We start from the raw sequence: 22,854 nt of genomic DNA on the forward strand, positions 1-22,854 counted from the left end.
AATATTTCATATAATTTCCATTCTATTAAAAAATTCTAATATAAAACATATTCTAAAATTCGGAATAAAACTGTATGTATATATAGTTGTATTGTATAATGCAATTCTACATAATCAGATAGCGTCTATATCCAATTTATGGAGAATGCAAATCGTTTTGTGTGTATGCTTATAAGTTTCGCGGTCTTAATTATTTAATTTCTAGTTTATTCGGAAAATATGATTTGCTTTTGTTCTCCAAAGACCAAACCTTATCGAATGCCCAATGCGCGAATAGAACGGATGCCACAAACTCTTCCACCGTGGGGCATATTATCTATGGGCCTATTATTTTTTGCATTTTATTAAAAAAAAAATCATTACAATATATCAATATATATATATATATATATATATATATATATAATTTATTGATTAAAGTTTCAAAGGTGCAAGTGCAGTGACTTCCGTTTTTGGACAACATATATCGTATGAGAGTGAAAGAGATGGATCAACAAGACATAACACAACAACTTGTTGGTGAAGAAAAAACGATATGTTCACGTTCTATTAATTGCAATAAATATTGATGGACGACAAAAAAAACACAATTATTTAACCAACAGATTTTATCAAACTAATATTTAAATCAGGTGTTAGTCCAATGTAAATACAAATGCCCTTTTTTTAAGCGTAGCCTATAAACCCGACTTTCATTTTAATTATTTAATTAAGGTGAAGTGACATATATTAAGAAATATATAATGCGGAGAAATTGATCTTAATCAATAGATTCCCCGGCGATTATGTCAATTATCCTGTTTAAATTTTTTAATTATAATACTAAGTCAAATCGATGTGATATTCCTTCATAAATTAATTACGAAGACGACAACCAAATCAATACATGGTTAAATCAAACGACCCCACATCATATACCCCGCAAAATAGTTATACCGAATTTAATAAAATCATTTAAAATTTTTAAACAAGAAAAATGTTGCATTTTTCGTATTATGGAATTGTAACATCATAGGCAATTTAAATGAGGAATCGGTGGTGTAGACGACACGTGTCGGAAACTTGAGCCGCACACACACGCAAATGATTGGGATTGATATCCCACGTCATCAACTTTGTACGGTCCAAGAGCCACTTGTCCACGAATCAACGGTAGAAAGGAGATTTAACTAATAATTTTATCTCTTTACAAAAAAAATCTATAATCCTTTTTAATCGCAATTTAATGATTGCATGATCACCGTACGATCAAAACGAATGGACGATTCTGGCCGTTGGATCACTTGAACGACAAAAACTCGGAGAAGCCGAGTTATAAGAGTAGCTGCAGAAGACGACGAGCTCCGATGATGAGCAGAGAGAGGCGATGGAGGGGAACGATGGATAATTTGGGATTCTGGGTTTTTTTATTAGATTCAATTTGATTCTATCTCTCTCAAGTAATTCACCGTTTGTGGTTTTCGATCTCGAATATCGGTTGATTTGACCGTGGAATCTCGCTGAAAATTCTAGGGTTCTTATTCTTTATCCATTTTTTGGTTGAACTCTCCCTGTTTCGACGGCATTCAATGGACCATTCGGCCGCGTGAGCTGGGGTTTTCGCGTCTGTTCCCAATTTCCCTCCCTATTTCCGAAGACTAGGAGCGATTTCGTGGGAATTTTGCAGTTTCTTTGGGAAATCAAGCGAGAGATATTTTTCTCATGGTCATGCTCAATTGAGTTGCTCTTTACAAGTTCATTGCTTTATCCTTCATCCGATGCCCGGCATATGATCTTTCGAAGTAAAAGTGAAATCTTTTTGCTCGCTTGTGATTTTGGATTTTGTTTGGTTACCTTCGAGTGTTCTTGGCGAATTTGAACTTCACTTCGTAATTCTCTGACGACTGTTTCCGTCCATTCGTTTCTTCTGTTCATTGATTAGTTTGAATTCTTGAGGTCGATTTTCAATAAAAAGGAGTCGTTCTCTTGCATGACTGCACCTGGGTTTCCTCTGGAGAACGAGATTAACGGTGGATATTCGTGAATCTGGGTTGGAATCCGCGTCATCCGATCTGATAATTGGCCAAATTAATTGGTTCCTATATCGGGCAGCATCTGTTTCCTCAAATTATCTTCCTTTATTCCAAATTTGGCCGATTCCTGGCCTGCGTATTTCTCTGTTCATTTCTGGGTATGAAGGGAGTGTCAGTACCAACCCCAAGCTGGCGTTGGTGGGTATTAAGTGGTCGGAAAGAGAGAAAACCAATCTCAAATGCCACTGATGCTCTTAAGTTCCCGACAAAGACATCTTCATCCAGAGGAAAGGTTGAAAGACGCTGGATTGGGAGAGATGAGACGAGAAATGGACTTGAACATGAGATGGTGTCGCTGTCCGATGGTGGAGTCTGTTCGTCTGGCTCGGAAGGTGATGGACCTGAGTGGTCCGTTGGGTGGACCGAGCCTCATGGGCCAGATTTCGAGAGCAACGGTGAAGGAGACAGTGGATTTCTGGTGCTGGTTCCTTGTTACAGAGCTGTAGTGGAAGGTTCTGGCAACCATCAGCTCCTGAATGCCGTCAAGAATCTTCCCAATGGAATCTCTCCCGGTAAGATAATCTCTTCGCCCGCTTCCTTGGCACCTTTCTGCTCTTGAAGTTGGAATTTTGCTATATGATCGAGGTTTAGGGTCATGCTTGTTTAGGTACTGAATGTTGTTACTGCAGTGTATTATTGTTGCAGAGTGTGAATGCTTTGGTTTTTAGAAGCTTGTCTCAAAGCTCAAGCCAACTTTGCTGATATTCAGAATAGTATAGGTTTAGTCGTTTATGGACAGATTGATGATTGAACTCCTCAGCTGATAATGAAACTGTAATGTCAAATGCTGCATTTTGATCAACTGGGTTCTCTTCTGTGACGCCGAAAATGGAACTGCCGATCTTGTTCATGGATGATCTGTAAATAAATCTCCATAGCATGTCGGTGAATATGGTCAAGCATCTTCAAAACAGAGCGTATGCAGAACATGTTCTTGTGGCTTGCTTGCATTTGATGATTTCTGACATTATATGCTTTTCTGAACCCTAATCTCATTTCTTGTTAAAATGTGCAGATGGAAAGAACTACATGGAGCAGTGGCTTTCCACTCTTCAGAACCTTTGACACTGTTGGCCATGGCGCTTGCTTTTGTAAGATTAAAAAAGAAAACATTGTTTGGTTTACTAGTAGTAGCACTAATAGTTACCAGTCATCTATAGTTATGATTTGGGAGCAACATTTTGTGAGATTGATCCAAAAAACCAAAAAAAAAAAAAAAAGCAAAAGGGGAAAAGAGGACTTGGGTTCATAAGAGATGGTGATTTGGTCTGGTGCTGTGATTATGAGCGTCTTGTATATACATCTCTCGTCTTGTACATAATTGTCTCCTTTGTTAACTACCACTGATCTCTATACATATATATAATATGTATATGTGTGTGTGTATAGGAATATTGCTGCTGCTGTACCTGTGTTAATGAGGCTCTTGTATGAATATTTGATTCATTGTAATAAACAAGTATCCGGTTTCTGTGAATGGCTTTGTTGACTTGTGTTTCCTCTTGAGGAAGCCGACAGATGTATGTATATGTATGTTATGTATGTATGTATGTATGGAACGTGGATTATTACTATTGGGTTTAGGGTATTCAAGCAAGCCCAATAAGAACATATTATTGGCCCAACCCCCAATCCTTTGCGTGTTTTTTTTACTCAAGAAATGTTTTAGATTTTCCTTCATTCACGAAATCTAATAAGAGACGACGTGTACCATGAAAAGCAACAATTTATTAGATTCATGATCTACATAATCTTGCAATTAATTCATTACAAATTTACAATATAAAACTTTGTAAAAAAGAATTTTAAGTTTACACCTGTCAGCCAACTAAGCACGCCTTGTCTCCTTTAATAATAATAATAATAATAATAATAATAATAATATTTTAGTTTTAAAAAGTTTTCGTCACGATCAAAGTTTTGGGACCCATTAAGCGTTTTCCTCCGACTTCATCATCCTTATCACAAATCTTTAGGCCCAATCTACATTTAACTTATATATAAAAAAAAACTCCTCTTTTCCATTATTTCTAAATCAAATTTCATTCGATTTTGTATAAATAACAAGAAATATCGCTCTCTAGATGATTTTATAGTGAACATGTGAAACAACGAATTTATTGACAAAATTTTTAATATCTCAAATGTGTCAATATTTTGCGAATAAAACAAATCCAAATGTTAAAATTTATGCATGTAAACCGAATTAAACTATTCCCTTCATACAGTGATTATATCATATCATTAAATGAAAATCGGTCTTTAGATAATTGTAGCTTATCATTAAGTAGCAAATGATGAAGACTTGTTCTTAAAGCAAGAAGATTTATCTTTTCCCCCTCCGATGGACAGAAACATCATTTCTTTTTCAAGATCCTTTTTTGTTGCTACGCCATAGTATATGCAACACTACGTGTATATATATATATTATATACGTGCTCGTATGCGGGAGGGATAGATTGGTCATTTGAGTTGGGGTGGAGACAAACTGCTGATTGCAACGTGAGTGAGAAAGGGAGGTGTAACGTTAAGTTTTTATCAGGAAAAGGAACAGAGCGAGAAAACAGAGGAAAAGACTGAGAAAGATGGAAGCTTGAGGTTTAATGCTTCAGCTCACTTGCTGCCATTCACACCATTTCTCCAGCTGCTTGTCTCTTTAAGACATTAATCGTAGTAGGGTTTTTCTCATCTGTTTCATTTGAATTAGTAGCTTTTGACTGTTGGCGACAATGGAAGCCGGGTCGGGTTCGGATCCGTCGGCCAATCCGGGGAAGAAGAGGGAAAAGGGAAGCGGTAATGGCGAGAGAAAGTTCGGTTCTTTCTTGCAGAGGGTGGATCCCTTTTTCCCGAGAAGAGATTTGAACCCGAGAGACCTGAGATCTTGGGCCAAAAAAACCGGTTTCGTCTCCGATCACTCAGGCGAAACCAGCGCGAGTACTCGCGCCAAGTACGACGGCGGCACGGAGTTCGAGTTGCAGAGGGGTCAAGACCGAAGAGGTGCCGGGTCGTCCCCGAAAATCGAGATCGACCCGATTCTCGGCCGAGCAAGACAACATAGAGGATCCGACATCGAACAGGAAGCTGGGTCTGTATCCGGGTCAAGAGTCGAAGCCAATGCTAGAACTGGGAAGAATGAGAACGAAGGGAGAAGTTGGGCAAGGGACGAACCTGTTCCCTTACTGCCTAAAGAGGAAGAAAGGAGGGTGAACGGGAATGCGGACGGAAACACAGGCGCCGCGCCGCCGGAGACGGTGGCGGCGGAGCAGAAGGGCGGAGATGGCAGGAAAACTGAGAGGGATTTGGAAAACGGGATTTATTACCCAGGTGGTGGGGAAGCTGTTGATGGAGAGTGGCCTAGACCAATTGTAATGAAGTATGGTCTCAGGGATAATCCGGGTTTCGGTTAGTTCATTTTGGCTCCTTATTCACTTACTATTCCGAACTGGAAGTGTCAATTACAGTTCAAATAGATTTAGTTTCAGTTTCTGGTGGAGTTCAAGTAGATTTAGTCACAGTTTCTGGTGGAATTTTATCTGGTTCTTGGTTGAATTTTACTGCATTGGATTGATAGTCACATTCTTGAAACACTCATGCTTTAGCGTTGTTATTCGTTTAACTAATGTAGAAGCAAGCAACTAGAGCTGTAAGTGTATAACTTTCCTAATAATTAGAAGTTTAATCACTCGTTTTAGCCTTGTGACATTGAAGATTCTTTGTTCCTTCCGATGGGTCTGATGCATATCTTTGAAATGCAGTTCCACTTATGTATTACGGCCTGCAACACTATCTGTCGCTTGCTGGATCGCTCTTGTTCATTCCTTTGGTCATCGTGCCAGCCATGGGCGGCTCAGACGTAAGCATCTCTTCTTTTCGGCTATCGGGTCCAGTAAGAAAAGAAAAGTTCTTGACAGGTAATATTTTTTCGTTTTGGATTATGATGATAGAAAGATACTGCCGCAGTGATTTCAACGATGCTCCTACTTACTGGAGTCACGACTTTACTTCACTCCTACTTTGGTACCCGGCTTCCTCTGGTTCAAGGAAGTTCATTCGTTTACTTGGCCCCGGCTTTGGTTATCATCAATTCTGAAGAGTACAGGAACCTCACCGAACATGTAAGTTCATCAAATCACAAAAACATTAAAGCTCGTCTCCTGAACGGTTGTTTAACTTCATTTAAAAAGAAGGAATATTCTTGTCTTTTGTTGAAATTCACTGAGGGAAATGTATGATACTATATTCTCATCTTTTCTCATGCCACGAGCAGCAAAAATATCTACTTTTGATGGTCATCTCTCATTCGATCGCTCCTGAAAAGTAGAATGCATGTTTGATTCCATTGCAGAAATTCCGGCACATAATGAGAGAACTGCAAGGGGCTATAATCGTCGGTTCATTATTCCAGAGCTTACTAGGGTTAAGTGGTTTAATGTCCCTCCTCCTCAGGTAATTCAAGAATCCGAGGGTTACATTTTCTTGATTTGCAGAACTGAACATATGTGTGTCTGACACCTGATTATATTTTCGATGTAATATCCGTTTCTTGTTCTCTGTTGCCAGATTGATTAATCCAGTAGTAGTTGCGCCGACTGTAGCTGCAGTAGGATTAGCATTTTTCAGCTTCGGTTTTCCCCAGGCGGGCACTTGTGTCGAAATCAGCATCCCCTTGATATTTTTGGTTCTTATCTTCACACTGGTAAGCAATTAATTGCCTTAGGAGGTTCAACTAAGTGGCAGAAAAAAAAGCATTTGCTAACAATCAGCTATCGTTTTCAATCTATATTCCTATTTTCATTTGATGAAATCTAACTTTTTTTTTGTGTCGTCTTCTGATATTGCAGTATCTTCGTGGAATCTCACTCTTTGGTCATCGTATATTCCGGATTTATGCGGTATTTCATGCCATTATTTGTGAATGAAGCCTGATATATCAACTTCTTAATTCGAGATTTTCTACTTTGTGGCGTCTTGGAACAATATATAGGAGCCTATATAATATCGAGTATGCTTTTTGCAATCTTGCAGGTCCCGTTGAGTGCATTGATCGTATGGACATATGCCTTCTTTCTGACAGTTGGTGGGGCATACAATTACAGAGGTTGCAGTGCCGAGATTCCAAGTTCTAACATATTGATCGATGAGTGTAGGAAACATGCATACACTATGCAGCATTGCAGAACCGATGTTTCGAATGCATGGGTAAACTCTTATTGGGTCAGGATCCCGTATCCTTTTCAGTGGGGATTCCCGATCTTTCACATGAGGACGTCAATCATCATGATCTTCGTGTCACTCATTGCATCAGTGGATTCGGTATGTGTTTTTTCCGTTGCTGATACAAACTGTTTATTGAGTGCAATGGAAAGAAAGAATTTGTTTACAGTGTTCTAAACATTAGAATCTATAATTTCAGGTCGGGACTTATCACTCTACGTCTAAGCTAGTCAACGTAAAACCCCCAACACGGGAAATTGTCAGCAGAGGAATTGCATTAGAAGGTTTCTGCAGTTTGCTGGCTGGAATGTGGGGTTCGGGCACTGGTTCAACAACTTTAACCGAAAATGTTCATACAATCAACATTACGAAGGTGGCTAGCCGAAGAGCTCTGGAGATTGGAGCTCTTTTCTTAATAGCTTCCTCGTTTTTAGGTAAACATCCAAGAGACTTAAGCCCCGCCTTCAAAATTATCGATGAATCTTCTAAAAAAAGGAGTCTTTATCCACGGGTTGTTGAGATGATCCATAGAAGATTCTGCTTGTTTCTGGAGTTTTACCAAGAAGAAACTCGATTCAAAATGATCATTGAATCTTCTTAAAAAGGAATCTTTTGAGATGATTCATTGAACATTCTGCCTGTGTGTTGAGTTTATCACGTCACTGATGGATTCATAACACACCATTCGATGTTGCAGGAAAGATAGGAGCAATCCTTGCTTCCATACCGCAAGCATTGGCTGCTTCAGTCTTGTGCTTTATATGGGCTCTTACTGTATCTCTCGGTCTATCAACTCTACGATATACAGAGAAATCTAGCTTTCGGAACATAACCATAGTGGGTGTCTCGTTGTTCCTCGGACTGTCAATCCCTTCATATTTCCAGCAGTACCACCCGGAATCCGTTCTCATACTACCGAGCTATTATCTTCCCTTTGGCGCTGCTTCAAATGGGCCGTTCCATATGGGCATCAAACAAGTTTGTTCCTTTCCCCCCTTCTCTTTACTTTCCCGCAAACATCAGGTTATTTTACTGAAACTACAGAAGTGGGTATCAAACAAGTTTGTCACTTTCCTTTCTCTTACTTTCCAAAATCTGTTTTCTTTTTAAACTGATATGCATTTTATACGTTGTGAACTGAAACTGCAGCTTGATTTTGCCATGAATGCGTTGCTATCTATGAACATGGTGGTCACCTTTCTGGTAGCGTTCGTGCTGGACGTGACGGTGCCGGGAAGCAAGGAGGAAAGAGGGGCGTATGTATGGTCAAGAGCCGAGGAGATGGCCACAGACCCCGAAATGCAAGCTGACTACTCCTTGCCAGGAAGAGTCGCTGGTTGTTTTGGATGCAGATGCAGATGTTTTGGTTCGTAGCCCATGTTTTCTGCTTGGGAGATTCATTTTTTACTCAAAGAGTCCTGGTCTTGTTTTCTGCGTTTCAGTCTCAGCAGCTGTATACAAAGACCTAGCATCATCTATTATACCATTCTTTGATATGTAAGAAAGGAAAAAAAATTATAAAAAAGGGTTATGAAAATAGGGCATTATCAAAAATACTCTTACTATAAATACTCTTATTTTGCTATTTTGATTTCAACACATACTCTGTGATCTATTTGATAAGAAATTTAATTTTGGTCATTTTGATTATAATATTAAATTTATGATGATCACATTCATTCATTGTGTTCATTCATATCTTATATATTTTACTAATCCTTTGATAAAAAATTTATAAATTCAATGTGATCCTTGAAGTAAAAATAGTAAACTCATATATCAGCTCCAGGGGGTGTAGCTCATATGGTAGAGCGCTCGCTTCGCATGCGAGAGGCACGGGGTTCGATTCCCCGCACCTCCACTCCTCTCTTTTTTGTTTTTTATCTGTGGGCCCTCTCTCTCTACACGAAGAAAAATATATTACTAATGGGCCTATTAAATGAGCCCATTGTCAGTATATTGATAAGCCTTTCCGTATTTATACGAGGAAGAAGAGAAAGATGAGTGAGGATGGGACAAGAAAGAGGGTCAAGAAGGACGATGCGTAGGAGAGAGCAAGAAAGGAGAACGATCAGGAGGTTGCTGAGTAAGCAAAATAGTTACGATGTGGGAGTTACATTATTATTATATTTAAGAATATTATCTCTGCGTTGTTTATGGAGGTGTGGGTTAGTGGGGAGGAATGGGTGGTGTTATTCTATATGTATCTATGTTGTTTCAGTTGAGGGGTTATCGAATGTTTGACTGAGAATTGTGGGGAGTGAGAGTGGAGGCCTCTCTTGAAACAAGCCTTTCACAGTTGTTTTTCATATTTTCTGAGTGAAATACACCTCTCTGTTCTTTGTTCTTATTAAAGTGGTATCAGAGCCTGGTTTCGATCCAGGGACATGTGGGTTATGGGCCCACCACGCTTCCGCTGCGCGTGGTAGTATTTTCAATATGCAAACTGTGCGTTTAATTTCGGTGAAAGTTTTATTCATTGTCCAAAAGGGGCGCATCATATACACTACTTGCCTATATGTGTGTGTGTAATCTCCAAAAAGCCATTCTCTGTGATTTATAAACTACTTGCCTATACATATAATACACAACACAAGTCTGAAATGGCTGCTGATTCACACAAACCAATACATATTCTCGTGAACAAGACAAATAAAAGAATCAAAGATTTGATTTTTTTTTTCCACAACAAAAAAAAAAATATAATTGACGGTGTTATAAGCTATTATGATTTGAACCTACAAAGGTGTATGCATATATATTAGCTTGCTGTGGTTATACCTGTGGGGAAAAAATGAAATAATCAGTATTTGACAACATGGTGGCGCAGCCAAAGCTCGTACATGACCATATGAAAGGCGTCGTATTTAACAGGAGGCGAGTTCCACTGGAAATGCTTCTGAACCTGCAGCGGTACAGAGGATCTTTCTCATCAGTCTTTTTTTACATTATCAAAAGATACACCCGAGAGAGTGATGATGATGTTATTATTGCAAAGGGTAGGTTCCAAAAAAAAAAAAAAAAAGCTGACAACTTTACCTCGACTAAGTTGTTGTGGAGCGAGACAAACTCCTGATGAGTTATGTCTTTGAGAATCTGTTTGAGGCTGTAGACATCCCGTTCTCTGAGCACGACGGCAAATTTTCTCCAATCGAGGATGTCGTTGAAGGGAAGATCGTAATAGTCTGACAGTATTACTGATAAGAAAAGAAACAAAGAAAAACAGAGCGGAAAATCAGAGCTAGATACCGGAAATATTGAGGTATTGAGATAAAGTTCCTTTTTAGAAGTTGTATGCTTTTTCTTTGCCAATTCATCTTTACTATTCGCAGATATGAATATGGCAGTTTGACAAATGATTGTCTGATCACGAGATCCGAAGAGGGTAAAAGTGTAAAACAATACGTACCGGGAATACACCCGTAATGGATCGAGTCCGTTATGCGAGCACTGTTGACCTGGGAACCACCGGGGCATATGCAGAATTTGGTCCTGTAGAATCTTTTCTGATACACTAGATGTCCAGTAGCCCTATTTATTCTGTTGTTCGAAATATCGAGTTCTGTATCGTTCTCCCACACACGTGCAAGTATGACTCTAATCTTGGAATTACGATGACCTGCCCAGAAACCGAGGGTCGTCCTGTAAAACCAACCTTTGTATTAGACAATTAGTTACATTAAAAAAAATGGAACAAAATTTCCCTGGTAGATCCAAAAATTATTGCAAACCGACCATGATCCTGCTTCTAGGATACAATTTGCTTCAAAGAAAACAAGGGCTGTTAAAGGGCATACCGAATCAAAATATTTACGAATCTATCACTAATCACAGCATAAAACACTAAAACACTGACTGTTCAGAAGAAAGTTAGCAATAGAGCCATGACCAACTCAATCAACAACTAGCAAGCTGAATTATTACACTTAATCCCCATTCAATTTAATTGGATGTATCAAGCAAAACTGGAAATAATCATCTGCAGTCTCTTCGACGTTCCCTTTTCCCTATGTGAAACATATTCAAGAAGGGAAGAAAACCAAAAGAATATGGATAAGTACTACTTGCCGGTTTTCGATGTCATTTCCACCAGCGGGAAGTGCGAAAGGCTGAAGCACTTGCGGCAATGCGACGTCTTTGTGAGGAATGAAACTGACATTGTAACTAGGAGAGCACACCACTCTAATTGCATTCTTCACAAGAAGCTCGACTCCCTCAGTTGCCCTAACGCCGACATCATGACAGGTGACAAAGAAATGATCTGCTCCTAAGGTTCTATTCCAATAAGGGTACTTAGCTATCAAGCTATCCACATAATCGTGGACGATCACCGTCATGTTTTCGTATGATGTTCCCTGCACAAGATCACACACATGTTATCAATATCTCATGAAGATCGTATCAGAGAATTAGTCAAACTATCGATTCTCTCAATTCTAAGACTGGGTACTGAATTCAATTACGATTCTCACAAAAACTAAAACTGATTCAGATCAACAAAGGTTCCCCAACCAATCCTAATTTCACAAACAATCTACAGTTCCTAGACCTACTACCTAATACCAACAGTGATCAATTTTTTCCAGCGCCAAATGGGTATGAAACAGAACTAGAAGAGCGTTCGATTGTATTTGTTACCTTGCCTCGCATCTTGTGACACGAGATCGGGATGAAGAAGAGATCCGCTTCCTCTGGATCTAGGGTCCGGAACCGGCTCTCTCTGATGTTCTGAAAGAAATAGCCTTCGCTTGCATATTTTCCTGTCATCTTCCTAGGCGTCTGATAGAACGTCTTAGGATCGCCGTCGGGATAGATGTAAACCTTGAATCTCCTCTCCATTTCCTCGTAATTCAACCGGAAAACCTCCGGTGAGTGATAAACGTCCGGAAATTTCACCGATTCAACTCCGTCTTTGCTCTGGTCGCTGCTACCGTACTCTGCAATGGCCTGAGTGGGAAAAATCCGTCCGGTCAAAACCGGAATCGAAGGAGAAGTTCGTAGGGAGTTAAGAGAGAGATAGAAGAGCGAGAAGAAGGTTAGGAGAGCGACGGAGACTATGGCCCCTCTGAGCGAACAGAGCGGCGGTGCTCCGCCGGAGAAAGAGAACTGCGGCGATTTCGCGGTGGCCATCGGCCGGATCTGCGAAATCCACTCTCGTACTAGCTGTCGTCCGAGCCCACCCGCTGCCTCGGTTAAATTCCATTTAATTTTAGCATTAAAATAACCCGCAAAAATAAATAAAAATTCCATACGTGCGCGCGTATTGTATTCCACATCCGTATGTTTGACTTTGAATTTGGAATTTAATCGGTATTAAAAAAAAGGACTAGCGATTAATTACTGCGTGGGTCCAAAATCTGTATTTTAAATTAAGGTCAAAATAAAGAAGAAAAATAAATGGAAAGTTTATCAAATACGTAGAAAGTTTATCAAATACACGTGTATATATGTACAAAATTTAATGTGGTGGACTGCGACCGTCAAATGTGTTGTTATGTGATTATTATCATTATTATTATTTTCATTATTAATCCACGGTTACCGTATTTTAAGGTTCTGTTAAGGTTGCCTGAATTTATAAACCGACAAAATTTATCTTTCCTTTATTGTTAGATAGAAACGGCTCCGCGTTAATCCTCCCATCCCGAAATATTTCTCTAATGTTGATGAATGAATAAAACTCTACTACCAGAAGTCAAAGTAACTCTATCTACTTAGGTTTCTGTTTACCTACTTTTTTCTATCTTTTTAAAAATTTAATTTCCTTTTTTGTTTACCTATTCTTTCTAGGTTTTGGACTTTCTTTACAAAATTAATCATATATATATATATATATATATATATATATATATATATATACAAGTGTTATGCAACGATGTTCGCGGTATCACATTGTCGTGTTCGGTCACCTTAAGACAACGATGCCGAAGAAGAGAACAGTTGCGAGCTTCTGTGTTATCTTATCGCTCCTTCTTCTGCCACTCGTGCTCTCCGTGCCTACAAGGTCTCTCTCTCTCTAGATCTCTCTCTCTCTCTCTCCATATTTTGATGAATTTGGTTTGTTCGTATTTCGATTCACGAGCAAACTGCATTCTTTTTTTTATAATATGGTTTCGGAATCACGCATAGACTTTCGTTTCTGAATAATGTCTATGGAATATCGGATTTAGATCCTGGTTTTGCTGATTCTAGGGTTTTCATCTCTGTAGTATAGTAACCGACTTACGAAAAAAAGTTGATCAAATTTGTTAAATTTGGGGTTTTGCATTCGAGAATATGCTGTTGAAAGTTTCACAGTTTCTGTTTCTCTTAATTATTATCTCGTCAAAACCCTAATCCTTGAGTTATAACGCAATCAATATATAAACGTTCCAACGCATGCAAATAACGTTTTACGTGCCATAAATTTTGGCAGGAACCGAACTCCTACAGTTGAGCAGATTAGAAACAGACATGGAGAAAGAGAGGTATATATATATATATTTGTATCAATGTGATTGATATTAATTAGTTCAATAACGGTCCAATACCGGTTTAAATAATCTGTTGAAACAAATTTGAAATATTGGTATTATTTATATGTTACAATAAAATATTAAAAAAATTTCAGGTGATAGTTGACAATGGGATCATCAGGGTCAGATTCTCGAGTCCGCAAGGGCTTATCACAGGGATCATATACAAAGGGATTGATAAGGTGCTCAACCCACGTCTCCGAACTCGAGGGTAATTAAGGACTTAATTAAACATTTTGTTTTTAAGGCAATGAACAATATATGCATTATGTTATAATCCCGTCATATGATTAATTTAGATGTAAGTATTTTGGATGTAAATTTGGTCTGTGCATGCATATTGGTGATATAGTTTGTTATTTTCTATTGCAATATCGGTGTAGATATTGGGACATTACTTGGCAAGCAGAAGATATCCCAATGCGCTTAGATAGGTAATGTTTATATATATATATATATATATGCAAATGCACTCTATATTTCGATATCTGAAATGCATTGTTTGAATAAAAATAACGTATGTATTATTAATTGTAACTAATAAACGATACGAATTTATTCAAATTTTTTTAGAGTGGAAGGCACGAAATTTAGAGTAATAAATCGGAATGAAGAACAAGTGGAAATTTCATTCACTAGGACGTGGGATTTCTCTATGCATGGCTCTCACGTCCCATTAAACGTGGACAAAAGGTAACTATACTATATAAAATGTTCACGTAGTTATTTATAAAAACGTCGAATTATTATCTCCATATATATTTCAGTGGGATTTCATACGTAAATCCGTGTTTTTTTTTGTAAACAAACCCTAACCGAACTAAACCAAACCAAACCACCGATAACCATATATTCATTCTAATAGGTACATAATACGCAACAACAGCTCCGGAATCTACACGTACGGAATCTTCGAACGACTACCAGAATGGCCAGAGGTCGAGATGGGTTTGATCCGAGTCACTTTCAAACTCAACCCGGAAAGGTATCTGCATACATACATACATACATACATGTACATATATATTATTCAACCTATTCAATGTAGGTAAATATATTAGATATATATCAGTTATGGAAACATTTTGTAGATTTGATTACATGGCGGTGGCCGATGAACGGCAAAGAGAAATGCCGAGAGACGAGGACCGAGACATCAGACATGGACGAGCCAAGCCCCTCGATTACAAAGAAGCTGTCCTCTTGACTAATCCCCATAACCCATCATTCAAAAATGAGGTATTAATAATAATAATAATATCACCCAATAAATATAAATTTAACGAGTAACAAATTAGGTGGACGACAAGTACCAATACTCGTGCGAGATCAGAGACAACAAAGTACATGGTTGGATCTCGACCAACTCACGTGTCGGCTTCTGGATCATCTCACCAAGTGCCGAGTACCGATCCGGTGGGCCCATCAAGCAGGAGCTCACCTCCCATGTGGGACCCACCGCCATCTCGGTACGATTACTCAACCCATTTTCTTGAACCCCTTATATATATATATATATATATATATATATAAATATATATATATATTGAAAAACAATGCCTTTTATTTTTATTTTTTAATTTGGGGCAGACATTTATAAGCGAGCATTACATTGGTACGGACATGGAGACACAGTACAAAGCTGGAGAGTCGTGGAAGAAAGTGTTGGGCCCTGTTTTTATATACATGAACTCAGATTCTAATGGAGAAGATCCTCACATTAACCTCTGGGAAGACGCCAAGCGACAGGTCTGATTAATTAGATGCTTTTAATTAATCTTTGGGTTTATGCGACTGATTAATAGAAGATTATAACACTAATCATGGTTTAATTGATTGTCCAACAGACCCAAGAGGAAGTTGAAAGCTGGCCGTACGGTTTTGTAGCGTCGCCGGACTTCACTTCTCGACAGGAAAGAGGAACGGTCAGAGGTCGACTGCTAGTGAACGATGGGTACGTACGTACGTATATACATTTATACAAATACACATACAAATTATGATATTATTTTAGATCATTTGTTCATTTGTTTATTTATTTATTTTACTATATGCTTTAATAATTAATTATCTTTCTTGAAAGATTTGAAACGCCGGCAAGATTTGCTCACGTGGGGTTGGCACCGCCGGGAGAAGCCGGTTCTTGGCAGACAAATACAAAGGTTTTCTTACTTCGAGTGTTTTTGTATATATGATATATATACACACACGATTTCAATCATAATGAATTATTATACCACTTACACACACACATATATATTGTTGGATCTGATTCTTCAGGGCTATCAATTCTGGGCAGAGACGAACGAGACTGGGTATTTCACGATAGATAACGTTAGGCCAGGGACTTACAATCTGTACGGATGGGTCCCCGGCATTATCGGAGACTATAAACATCAATATGATGTTGTAATAACTCCAGGTTCCGAAATCATGCTCGGTGAAATCGTGTACGAACCTCCTAGGAGTGGTCCGACGTTGTGGGAAATCGGTATACCAGACCGAACAGCTGGAGAATTCTTCGTACCGGAGCCTTACCAAACGATGATCAACACATTGTACCTAAACCACACCGATAAGTAAGCTTCCTATGTTCATTTATCCGGTTTACCTTAAGCAGAACCCGAAAACCAAAAGAAAAATCCGGCTCGATTATCATAAACTGGTTTGGTTTTGATTGTTGTTCCACAGGTTCAGACAGTACGGTCTGTGGCAACGCTACACTGAGTTGTATCCAAATCAAGATCTCGTCTACAAGATCGGAACCAGCGATTATGAAAAAGACTGGTTTTACGCTCATGTCACTAGGTAAATCACATATATTGAATAACCAAACCATATATATATATATATAATCAATCGGCGCATTTACATGGATCTACAGGCGAGTAGACGGCTCGACATACGCATCAACGACATGGCAGATCGTTTTCGACATATCATCGTCTCTTAGCCGACAAGGAAATTACACCATGCAACTGGCCCTGGCCTCAGCTTCGCAGGCAGTGCTACAAGTCCGGTTCAATGATGAACACTCGATACCGATCTTCGCAACGGGACATGTCGGAAGAGACAATGCGATCGCAAGGCATGGGATCCATGGGAGGTACAGACTGTACAGCATAAACGTGCCCGGGAGATTGCTAAGGAATGGGACCAATACCATATATCTTAGACAGGCTAAGGCCGAGGGTCCATTTCAAGGTCTAATGTATGACTATATTCGCCTCGAAGAACCTCCAATAACCTTAGGATATTAGTTTTTTTTTGGGTGATTTGGTAGGTTATTAGTTGTAAAAAGAGTTTTAAGGACAGGAATTGATAATGTTCCATGTTATGTAAATGGGCTACTAATGTTGTTCCATTTATATATTCTTTATTTTTAATGTTGCCAACTAAGATTACTGAAGTACATAATATTACAAAAAAAAAAATGGAAACTGTTATCAATTTGAATGATATGTCATTTCGAATCCATCATATTTAAAAAAAAAGGGAGTTATTTTCCAAAACATTTAGAACACATAATATTAATGTGTAATTATAATTATAAACAATACAGACCCAAATTAAATGAGAGAAATTTACCCCAACACAGGCCCAATGGGCCTGAATAAGATCCCAGCCCATTTATAACCTCCCGTACAAGGTCGTACTCTCAAAATCAAAGCCCAGTCTCTCTCTCTCTCTCTCTCTCTCTCTCTCTCTCTCTCTCTCTCTCTCAGTTTTCTCGCTCTGCGTAGAAAACGGTAGAAAGTTAAGCAGTGGTATCCAAGTCGGAAATCGCTCGGCTTTTCCATGTAAGACGTTCCACTGTATAGTTTATGATGAAACGAAATTCCAGTTACCCGGTCCACTGGGAACTAGGGTTTCACAACCGCAACACGTGCGACGGGGAGAAACGAAACTATAGGTGCTGATACGCATGATTCCGGTGATTCTTTGTCGGATTTGATGCTATGTGATCCGAATTCGAGACTTCTACCGACCGATTTTACAAGACCCAGGTGGGTTCCTCGTTCTTTCCCTCATTTTATGAATTCGGTTGTCTTCTTCATGTGGGTTTTCAGAAAGGAATTTCACGGGCAATTTTCTCGGAACTCGGATCCTGATTCTCTTGGCCAAATTCACTGGTTAAAAGCAATACGATTAGGGCTGTCTCGGGCTATGTCTACAGGCTCGAGTTTTTCCCTGATTGGATCTCTCAATATATGATGAAAAGACTATAGATTTAGTCAATTTGACTGAATTTGATTGGGAAACGAAAATTTATGGCCCAGTTTAAAGAAAGAGTGAGCCTTTTATATTCCCAGGTAAACTTCTGGAAATTTGTCATAGATATTTGCCATTTTGAATTCGTATACCTACAAACTGAGTTTTGGCTTATGTTTGTTGCATAAGGCAGTTTCTCCATGTCTATATGTTTGTTTACGGAGTTACCTGTTAGCAGATGAGATCTTGATGTTCATAAATGTCGTGAGCCACAGCTAGAAGGTTTTAGATTCTGCCTTGAATATCCTCCATGATACCTATTTCGAAGGAGGAGATGTGCTAAGAACAGATGAGCCTATAGTTGAGGCCGGAGACTATCCATTCATATATCAGTCAGCACGCGTCGGGAACTTTAGCCATAGGTCGTTGAACAATCTTTCCCTCCAGGAGAAGATTTGTTGATTTCCATTTCCCCGAGATTAGTATTACCAGCGGACCTAAGGGGACAAGGGCGTTCGATGTTTATGTCCAAGAAGACAAGGCGAGTGGACCAAAATGTCATTTTAGTGTATATACAGATTGAAACTTTGCTTAGTGCTAACAAAATTGTTTCTGCAATGTCAGATCCTAGCCCAGTTTGACACTTTCTCGGTAGTTGGCCGGAACAGAACACTCCTGTTGGTTGGCTTAAGCCATGGACAGAAGATGGAGTGATTACGATAAATCCAGCTGGTTTGCGGTAAGGAAAGCACCAGAAAATCTCAGGTAATGATGTTTCTATTTTTCTTTCACCGAATCTAAGTTCTTCTCTGTGCTTGTTAAACCCATGAAAACAAGTTCCCCTGTTTTACAATTTCTATTTCATGCATGACATTTTTCACAGTTCCTTCAGAAGATTATACCATTGTGAAGCTGAAATAGAGATATTCTCGAGCTCTCGGGTACCGATTTATTTAGCATGCTGGTTTCTCTTTTTCAAGAATTAGTTACATGCCCGAGCAGAAGAGAAGCTTATGATAGCGAAAACTCGAGGCCGGTGTATGAGGAATAAGATACGAGAGCGAGCTTTCGAGGCAATTCCAGCTTAAGACTAATGAGCGGGCTAGAGAGAGTGATGATAAAACACATGAAAAAAAATGGGAAATTTTCCATATCACCCTCTTACATCTTTGATGGGATCTCCGTTATAACCAAGTTTGTCGCATATATTCCGTGACTTGGTCTGTTTGATAACGTGCACCGGCACGCGTGCATGCATGCATGTATGTATGATCCTCTTAACCATGTGTTTACGTGTGTGTGTGTGTGTGTGTATGTATATGTCATATGCTACTTTATTGTCAAGAAATGATCAGAGATGGAAAATCACGTTTGATCTCATCTCACATAGAGTCATGGGTTTGTTGCATGTCTGCGTAAGCCTAAATCCATCCTTTCTTCACGTTCTTCGCACTTCTTCTATTGCTTCCATACGTTTCTTCTTTTTTTTTTCGTTTTATACATTCGAAATCTCTTTCTTTTTCCTTTTTTGGATAAAAAATACACGCAAATATTCATACAATAGACCTATAAGTAAAATAAATTGCGTATACGCGTATTTCTCCTTCTTTCCTGGTTATTCTATGTTTACTATCTAGCTATGTATATATATGAAGAATCATTAACGTACGAATACGTATACATGCATGCACATATAGCTATATATATATATATATATATATATAAGTTGATGTATTGATTTGTTCATAAAAAACGAAAAAAGACGTGAAAAACTACAGAGAATGGTGGTGAAAAAGGGGACATAAGTCTCAGTCACTTTGATGGTACGTTTCCATTGACACAACTGAGAGAATCTAATTCCGACTGATCGATCTGACACATTAGAACATATCTTACATATATATATATATATATACGACGTACACTGTCTCTCCATATCCTCGATAACCTAGAACTATAATGTATTTTTTAAAAATAATCCACGTCACATAATATAATTAGATCCTAATTTAAATAAATTGAAACAAAAACGATTACCTTTTCGACCGCTGTGGACTAAATCCGTAGCTCCACTCTTGTCGTCTTCTCTCTCTCTCTCGGCCTTAATAGTGGTAACAGTATCAATAATGACATCTCTACTATCTAATGATGACCATTAGAGGGTTAACTAGGGCAAATCACTCCAAGCTTGGAACCCATGCCAATTCCCCATATTGCCATCGCCGTTCCCATTATTCTCAACGCTGCCACTGACCGCCGTTGCAGCAGATGATGAGGAGGGGAAAGACTGAAGGAGAAACCCTGGATTCCCGAAAAACCACTCCGTCGCCGTCGATGAAGATTCTCCATTTGCCACAACATTGATTCTCTCTCTCGCCGGGAACTCACCGGCGACGATACTTTCCGGAGAAGCAGTCGGAGGGAGTATATCGAGATTCTGAAACACTGCCGGAGAATCGCCGTTTCCGGCGGTCTCTTTCTGGTTGCGGTCAAAGTGTTCGCCGAAAAGCGAGGCGAGTCTCTGCTGCTGAAGCTTCCGGTGCAAATCTTGGTTCAAAGAACTCAAAGATTCAATCGACGATGCGAGATTCGCATCTACGGTCAAAGACCCCACGTGGGTGTTATTTTCCGGCAACAAGGAGACGGAAAATCCACCGGAACTGATAGCTAATCCGGTAGCAGACGAAGGGTTCATCACTCTGTTCGAATTCAACCCACCAAGATCACGATGAGACGCTAAACCAGGACAAAACTTGAACCCGCCAGTACTTATGTTGTCGGAAGAATCTAATCTGTAAGAATCAGAGAGAATCGAGGAAGAAGGAGAAGACTTGAGGGGCCTCCTGTGCTTACGGGAACCGCCGCCGACGGGGACGTTGCGTAGAGCGCCGCCGCGTGTCCAGTAGCGGCGGCAGTTCTTGCAGAAGTGTCGGGGCTGAGACAAGCTGTAGTTGTTGTAGTAACAGAACTTTGTGTTCGTTGAATCGCATCTCGGACACCTCACCGGCGGCTCCTGCGGCTTCGACGGTGGCGGTGGCGGTGGTGGCGGCGCCTTCCGATGAATTTCTTCTCTGATCGGGAGCTTCGATGCTGATGTCATCATATGAATGGTGATTATGAAGAAAAAAATTCTTTTTTTTTTCGCAATAGAAATTATGGGTGAAGAAGAGAGATTGGATTAAAGGGTGAGGAAAATGAATAGTTTCATGGGTGCATGGGAAAGAGAGAGAGAGAGAGAGATGGAGTCGTGATTTACATGAATCTTCTTTTTCTTTTATAATTATTATTATTATTATTATTTTGCCCTTGTTTGGTTTTATGATGATGAAAAAATAATAATGCTACAAGAGACTGTTTATATAAATGCAGATGTATATATGTGTATACATATGTACATATATACTCATACATATGAACAGTTGCATATGCATTTTTGACATAGTGTTAAAAACATCAAAAATTGCTAAGAGTTCATTGACCGAGTCCATAGTCTCGGGAGTGTAACAAATAATTTCAAGACAATATGAAATGAAAATCTAAAACATTTAAAATTTAAAAAGAAATCAAGTACAACTTGTTAGATAGTTTATGTCTTGTCTTCACTCAAATGTTATTTGTGTTTTACTTTTAATTATCATGATAATATTGTATATGGTTTTGACTAATCATATGGATCTCAATTGGTAATCTAATTTCTTAATTTGGTAACAACGTTAACGTTGTATTTATTTTAAATATTACAATCTGACATATTTTTCCAATATTTACATATACTTAATATATCTAGAAATTTACCAGAAATATGGAATCGAACTCTCTATACAGTCACGATCACAACGATTTCCACACCCAATCAATAAGCTTAATACTCTAACAATATTAATACCATGCATTAGTAGTTGATCTAATTTCCTAAAATTATGTTATTCCTCGTGTAATTAGGCCTCACAAACTTTTTTTTTTGGACCACAAGATTTTTTGTGATATGGAAAACTATAGGATTGCACTAACCACATTTACTTTTTCTATAGTTATATATGATTGAATATAGGATGGTTCTATGCATAAAGTGGACTTCCAGACATATGCCAATATGTACATTGTACATATATATGTATACATATATATATATATATATATATATATATATATGCATATATATATATAGGCTTTGAAGAAGTGCTTGTGGCGATGAGATTCACGAGAGAACAGAAACTCAATTAGAGTGTTATTTGCATTAATCTTAAGTTTAATTATAGGCGGCGCCGAGGGAGTGCACAGCCTCCTACATAACATATAATGCACACTATTACAACGCTTTATATTTTATCACGTTCCATGTAATTATAGTAGTAGAACTGTAGAAGCAAATTCGAGCTATATCTCGCAATCAATGCATGGAGAAATTTAGCGGCTTAATTTATCGATCAAATTGTATGATTAATCTAACTCATAATTATGTGATGGCTACGATTGAAACTATATCAATAAATAATTTTTCCATGCATAATAATAATGTTAAGCATCATGTAATTTATGAAATAAAAAAGGATTTGCGGAGTTAGTAAGGACTTCGCCCTTCATTCATCCGAGAGGTTGTGGGTTCGACTCATTATCCATTCGTTTGTCGTTTGTTAGTTAATTAAGTATAGAACTGTTATAAATAATGACAAAACTAATAGATTGATCGGAATCTTGTGGAGTATTTGGTTGATTTATCTTCCATGCCTATGCCGCGTACTCGTGCACGTGGATGAATTCACCCAATCAAACTATTCGAAAGATAACAGTTGGAGTTCCCACAATAAAAAAAACACAATAAGTTGAAGCCATATCTCAT

The 22,854-nt window shown here is 38.6% G+C and overlaps 5 protein-coding genes, 1 long non-coding RNA gene and 1 other non-coding gene across 7 annotated transcripts; 5 read left to right on the plus strand and 2 right to left on the minus strand.

Annotated features, from left to right (window-relative positions):
* Positions 1-1,337: 1,337 nt before the first annotated feature.
* On the plus strand, positions 1,338-3,549 carry LOC104824913. Its single transcript, XM_010557110.2, has 2 exons — positions 1,338-2,584; positions 3,088-3,549. The coding sequence occupies exons 1-2, from the start codon at positions 2,173-2,175 to the stop codon at positions 3,135-3,137; spliced, it is 462 nt and encodes a 153-aa protein (XP_010555412.1). The 5' UTR covers positions 1,338-2,172; the 3' UTR covers positions 3,138-3,549.
* Positions 3,550-4,576: 1,027 nt separating this feature from the next.
* Positions 4,577-8,888, plus strand: LOC104824914 (nucleobase-ascorbate transporter 11). The gene is made up of 10 exons (XM_010557111.2): positions 4,577-5,475; positions 5,829-5,926; positions 6,018-6,188; positions 6,419-6,519; positions 6,634-6,769; positions 6,915-6,965; positions 7,099-7,386; positions 7,487-7,721; positions 7,985-8,265; positions 8,437-8,888. The coding sequence occupies exons 1-10, from the start codon at positions 4,803-4,805 to the stop codon at positions 8,659-8,661; spliced, it is 2,259 nt and encodes a 752-aa protein (XP_010555413.1). The 5' UTR covers positions 4,577-4,802; the 3' UTR covers positions 8,662-8,888.
* A 187-nt stretch (positions 8,889-9,075) lies between these two features.
* TRNAA-CGC lies at positions 9,076-9,148 on the plus strand. Its single transcript has one exon. It is a non-coding gene; the product is annotated as a tRNA-Ala (tRNA).
* Positions 9,149-9,843: 695 nt separating this feature from the next.
* Positions 9,844-12,475, minus strand: LOC104824915 (probable glycosyltransferase At5g03795). Its single transcript, XM_010557112.1, has 5 exons — positions 11,926-12,475; positions 11,356-11,642; positions 10,697-10,929; positions 10,327-10,484; positions 9,844-10,192 (listed from the first exon to the last, which is right to left on the minus strand). The coding sequence occupies exons 1-5, from the start codon at positions 12,415-12,417 to the stop codon at positions 10,091-10,093; spliced, it is 1,272 nt and encodes a 423-aa protein (XP_010555414.1). The 5' UTR covers positions 12,418-12,475; the 3' UTR covers positions 9,844-10,090.
* Positions 12,476-13,201: 726 nt separating this feature from the next.
* LOC104824916 (rhamnogalacturonate lyase) lies at positions 13,202-17,137 on the plus strand. Its single transcript, XM_010557113.2, has 14 exons — positions 13,202-13,291; positions 13,703-13,754; positions 13,898-14,013; positions 14,186-14,236; positions 14,376-14,495; positions 14,668-14,787; positions 14,894-15,041; positions 15,101-15,271; positions 15,393-15,551; positions 15,650-15,756; positions 15,886-15,964; positions 16,083-16,381; positions 16,494-16,610; positions 16,687-17,137. Exons 1-14 carry the CDS (start codon positions 13,209-13,211, stop codon positions 17,060-17,062), a joined length of 1,998 nt encoding a protein of 665 aa, XP_010555415.1. The 5' UTR covers positions 13,202-13,208; the 3' UTR covers positions 17,063-17,137.
* A 1,502-nt stretch (positions 17,138-18,639) lies between these two features.
* Positions 18,640-19,394, plus strand: LOC104824917. Its single transcript, XR_002024586.1, has 2 exons — positions 18,640-18,779; positions 18,898-19,394. It is a non-coding gene; the product is annotated as an uncharacterized LOC104824917 (long non-coding RNA).
* A 401-nt stretch (positions 19,395-19,795) lies between these two features.
* LOC104824919 (dof zinc finger protein DOF4.7-like) lies at positions 19,796-21,244 on the minus strand. Its single transcript, XM_010557114.2, has one exon. The coding sequence runs from the start codon at positions 21,115-21,117 to the stop codon at positions 20,182-20,184; it is 936 nt and encodes a 311-aa protein (XP_010555416.1). The 5' UTR covers positions 21,118-21,244; the 3' UTR covers positions 19,796-20,181.
* Positions 21,245-22,854: the final 1,610 nt, after the last annotated feature.

This window comes from Tarenaya hassleriana, unplaced genomic scaffold (genome assembly GCF_000463585.1).
Source record: "Tarenaya hassleriana unplaced genomic scaffold, ASM46358v1 Cleome41, whole genome shotgun sequence".
In the NCBI taxonomy this organism is placed as follows: domain Eukaryota; kingdom Viridiplantae; phylum Streptophyta; class Magnoliopsida; order Brassicales; family Cleomaceae; genus Tarenaya; species Tarenaya hassleriana.

Bases quoted from the DNA above. Each gene is read 5' to 3' on its own strand.
- LOC104824913 (XM_010557110.2), top strand. From the start codon at position 2,173: ATGAAGGGAGTGTCAGTACCAACCCCAAGCTGGCGTTGGTGGGTATTA. The intron at 2,585-3,087 runs GTAAGATAATCT...TAAAATGTGCAG, and splicing joins TCCCAATGGAATCTCTCCCG to ATGGAAAGAACTACATGGAG.
- LOC104824914 (XM_010557111.2), top strand. From the start codon at position 4,803: ATGGAAGCCGGGTCGGGTTCGGATCCGTCGGCCAATCCGGGGAAGAAG. The intron at 6,189-6,418 runs GTAAGTTCATCA...ATTCCATTGCAG, and splicing joins ACAGGAACCTCACCGAACAT to AAATTCCGGCACATAATGAG. The intron at 6,966-7,098 runs GTATTTCATGCC...GCAATCTTGCAG, and splicing joins GTATATTCCGGATTTATGCG to GTCCCGTTGAGTGCATTGAT.
- LOC104824915 (XM_010557112.1), bottom strand. From the start codon at position 12,417: ATGGCCACCGCGAAATCGCCGCAGTTCTCTTTCTCCGGCGGAGCACCG. The intron at 11,643-11,925 runs GTAACAAATACA...GATCTTGTGCAG, and splicing joins GTCACAAGATGCGAGGCAAG to GGAACATCATACGAAAACAT. The intron at 10,193-10,326 runs GTAAAGTTGTCA...GTACCGCTGCAG, and splicing joins TCCACAACAACTTAGTCGAG to GTTCAGAAGCATTTCCAGTG.
- LOC104824916 (XM_010557113.2), top strand. From the start codon at position 13,209: ATGCCGAAGAAGAGAACAGTTGCGAGCTTCTGTGTTATCTTATCGCTC. The intron at 13,292-13,702 runs GTCTCTCTCTCT...AAATTTTGGCAG, and splicing joins GTGCTCTCCGTGCCTACAAG to GAACCGAACTCCTACAGTTG. The intron at 13,755-13,897 runs GTATATATATAT...AAAAAATTTCAG, and splicing joins ACAGACATGGAGAAAGAGAG to GTGATAGTTGACAATGGGAT.
- LOC104824919 (XM_010557114.2), bottom strand. From the start codon at position 21,117: ATGATGACATCAGCATCGAAGCTCCCGATCAGAGAAGAAATTCATCGG.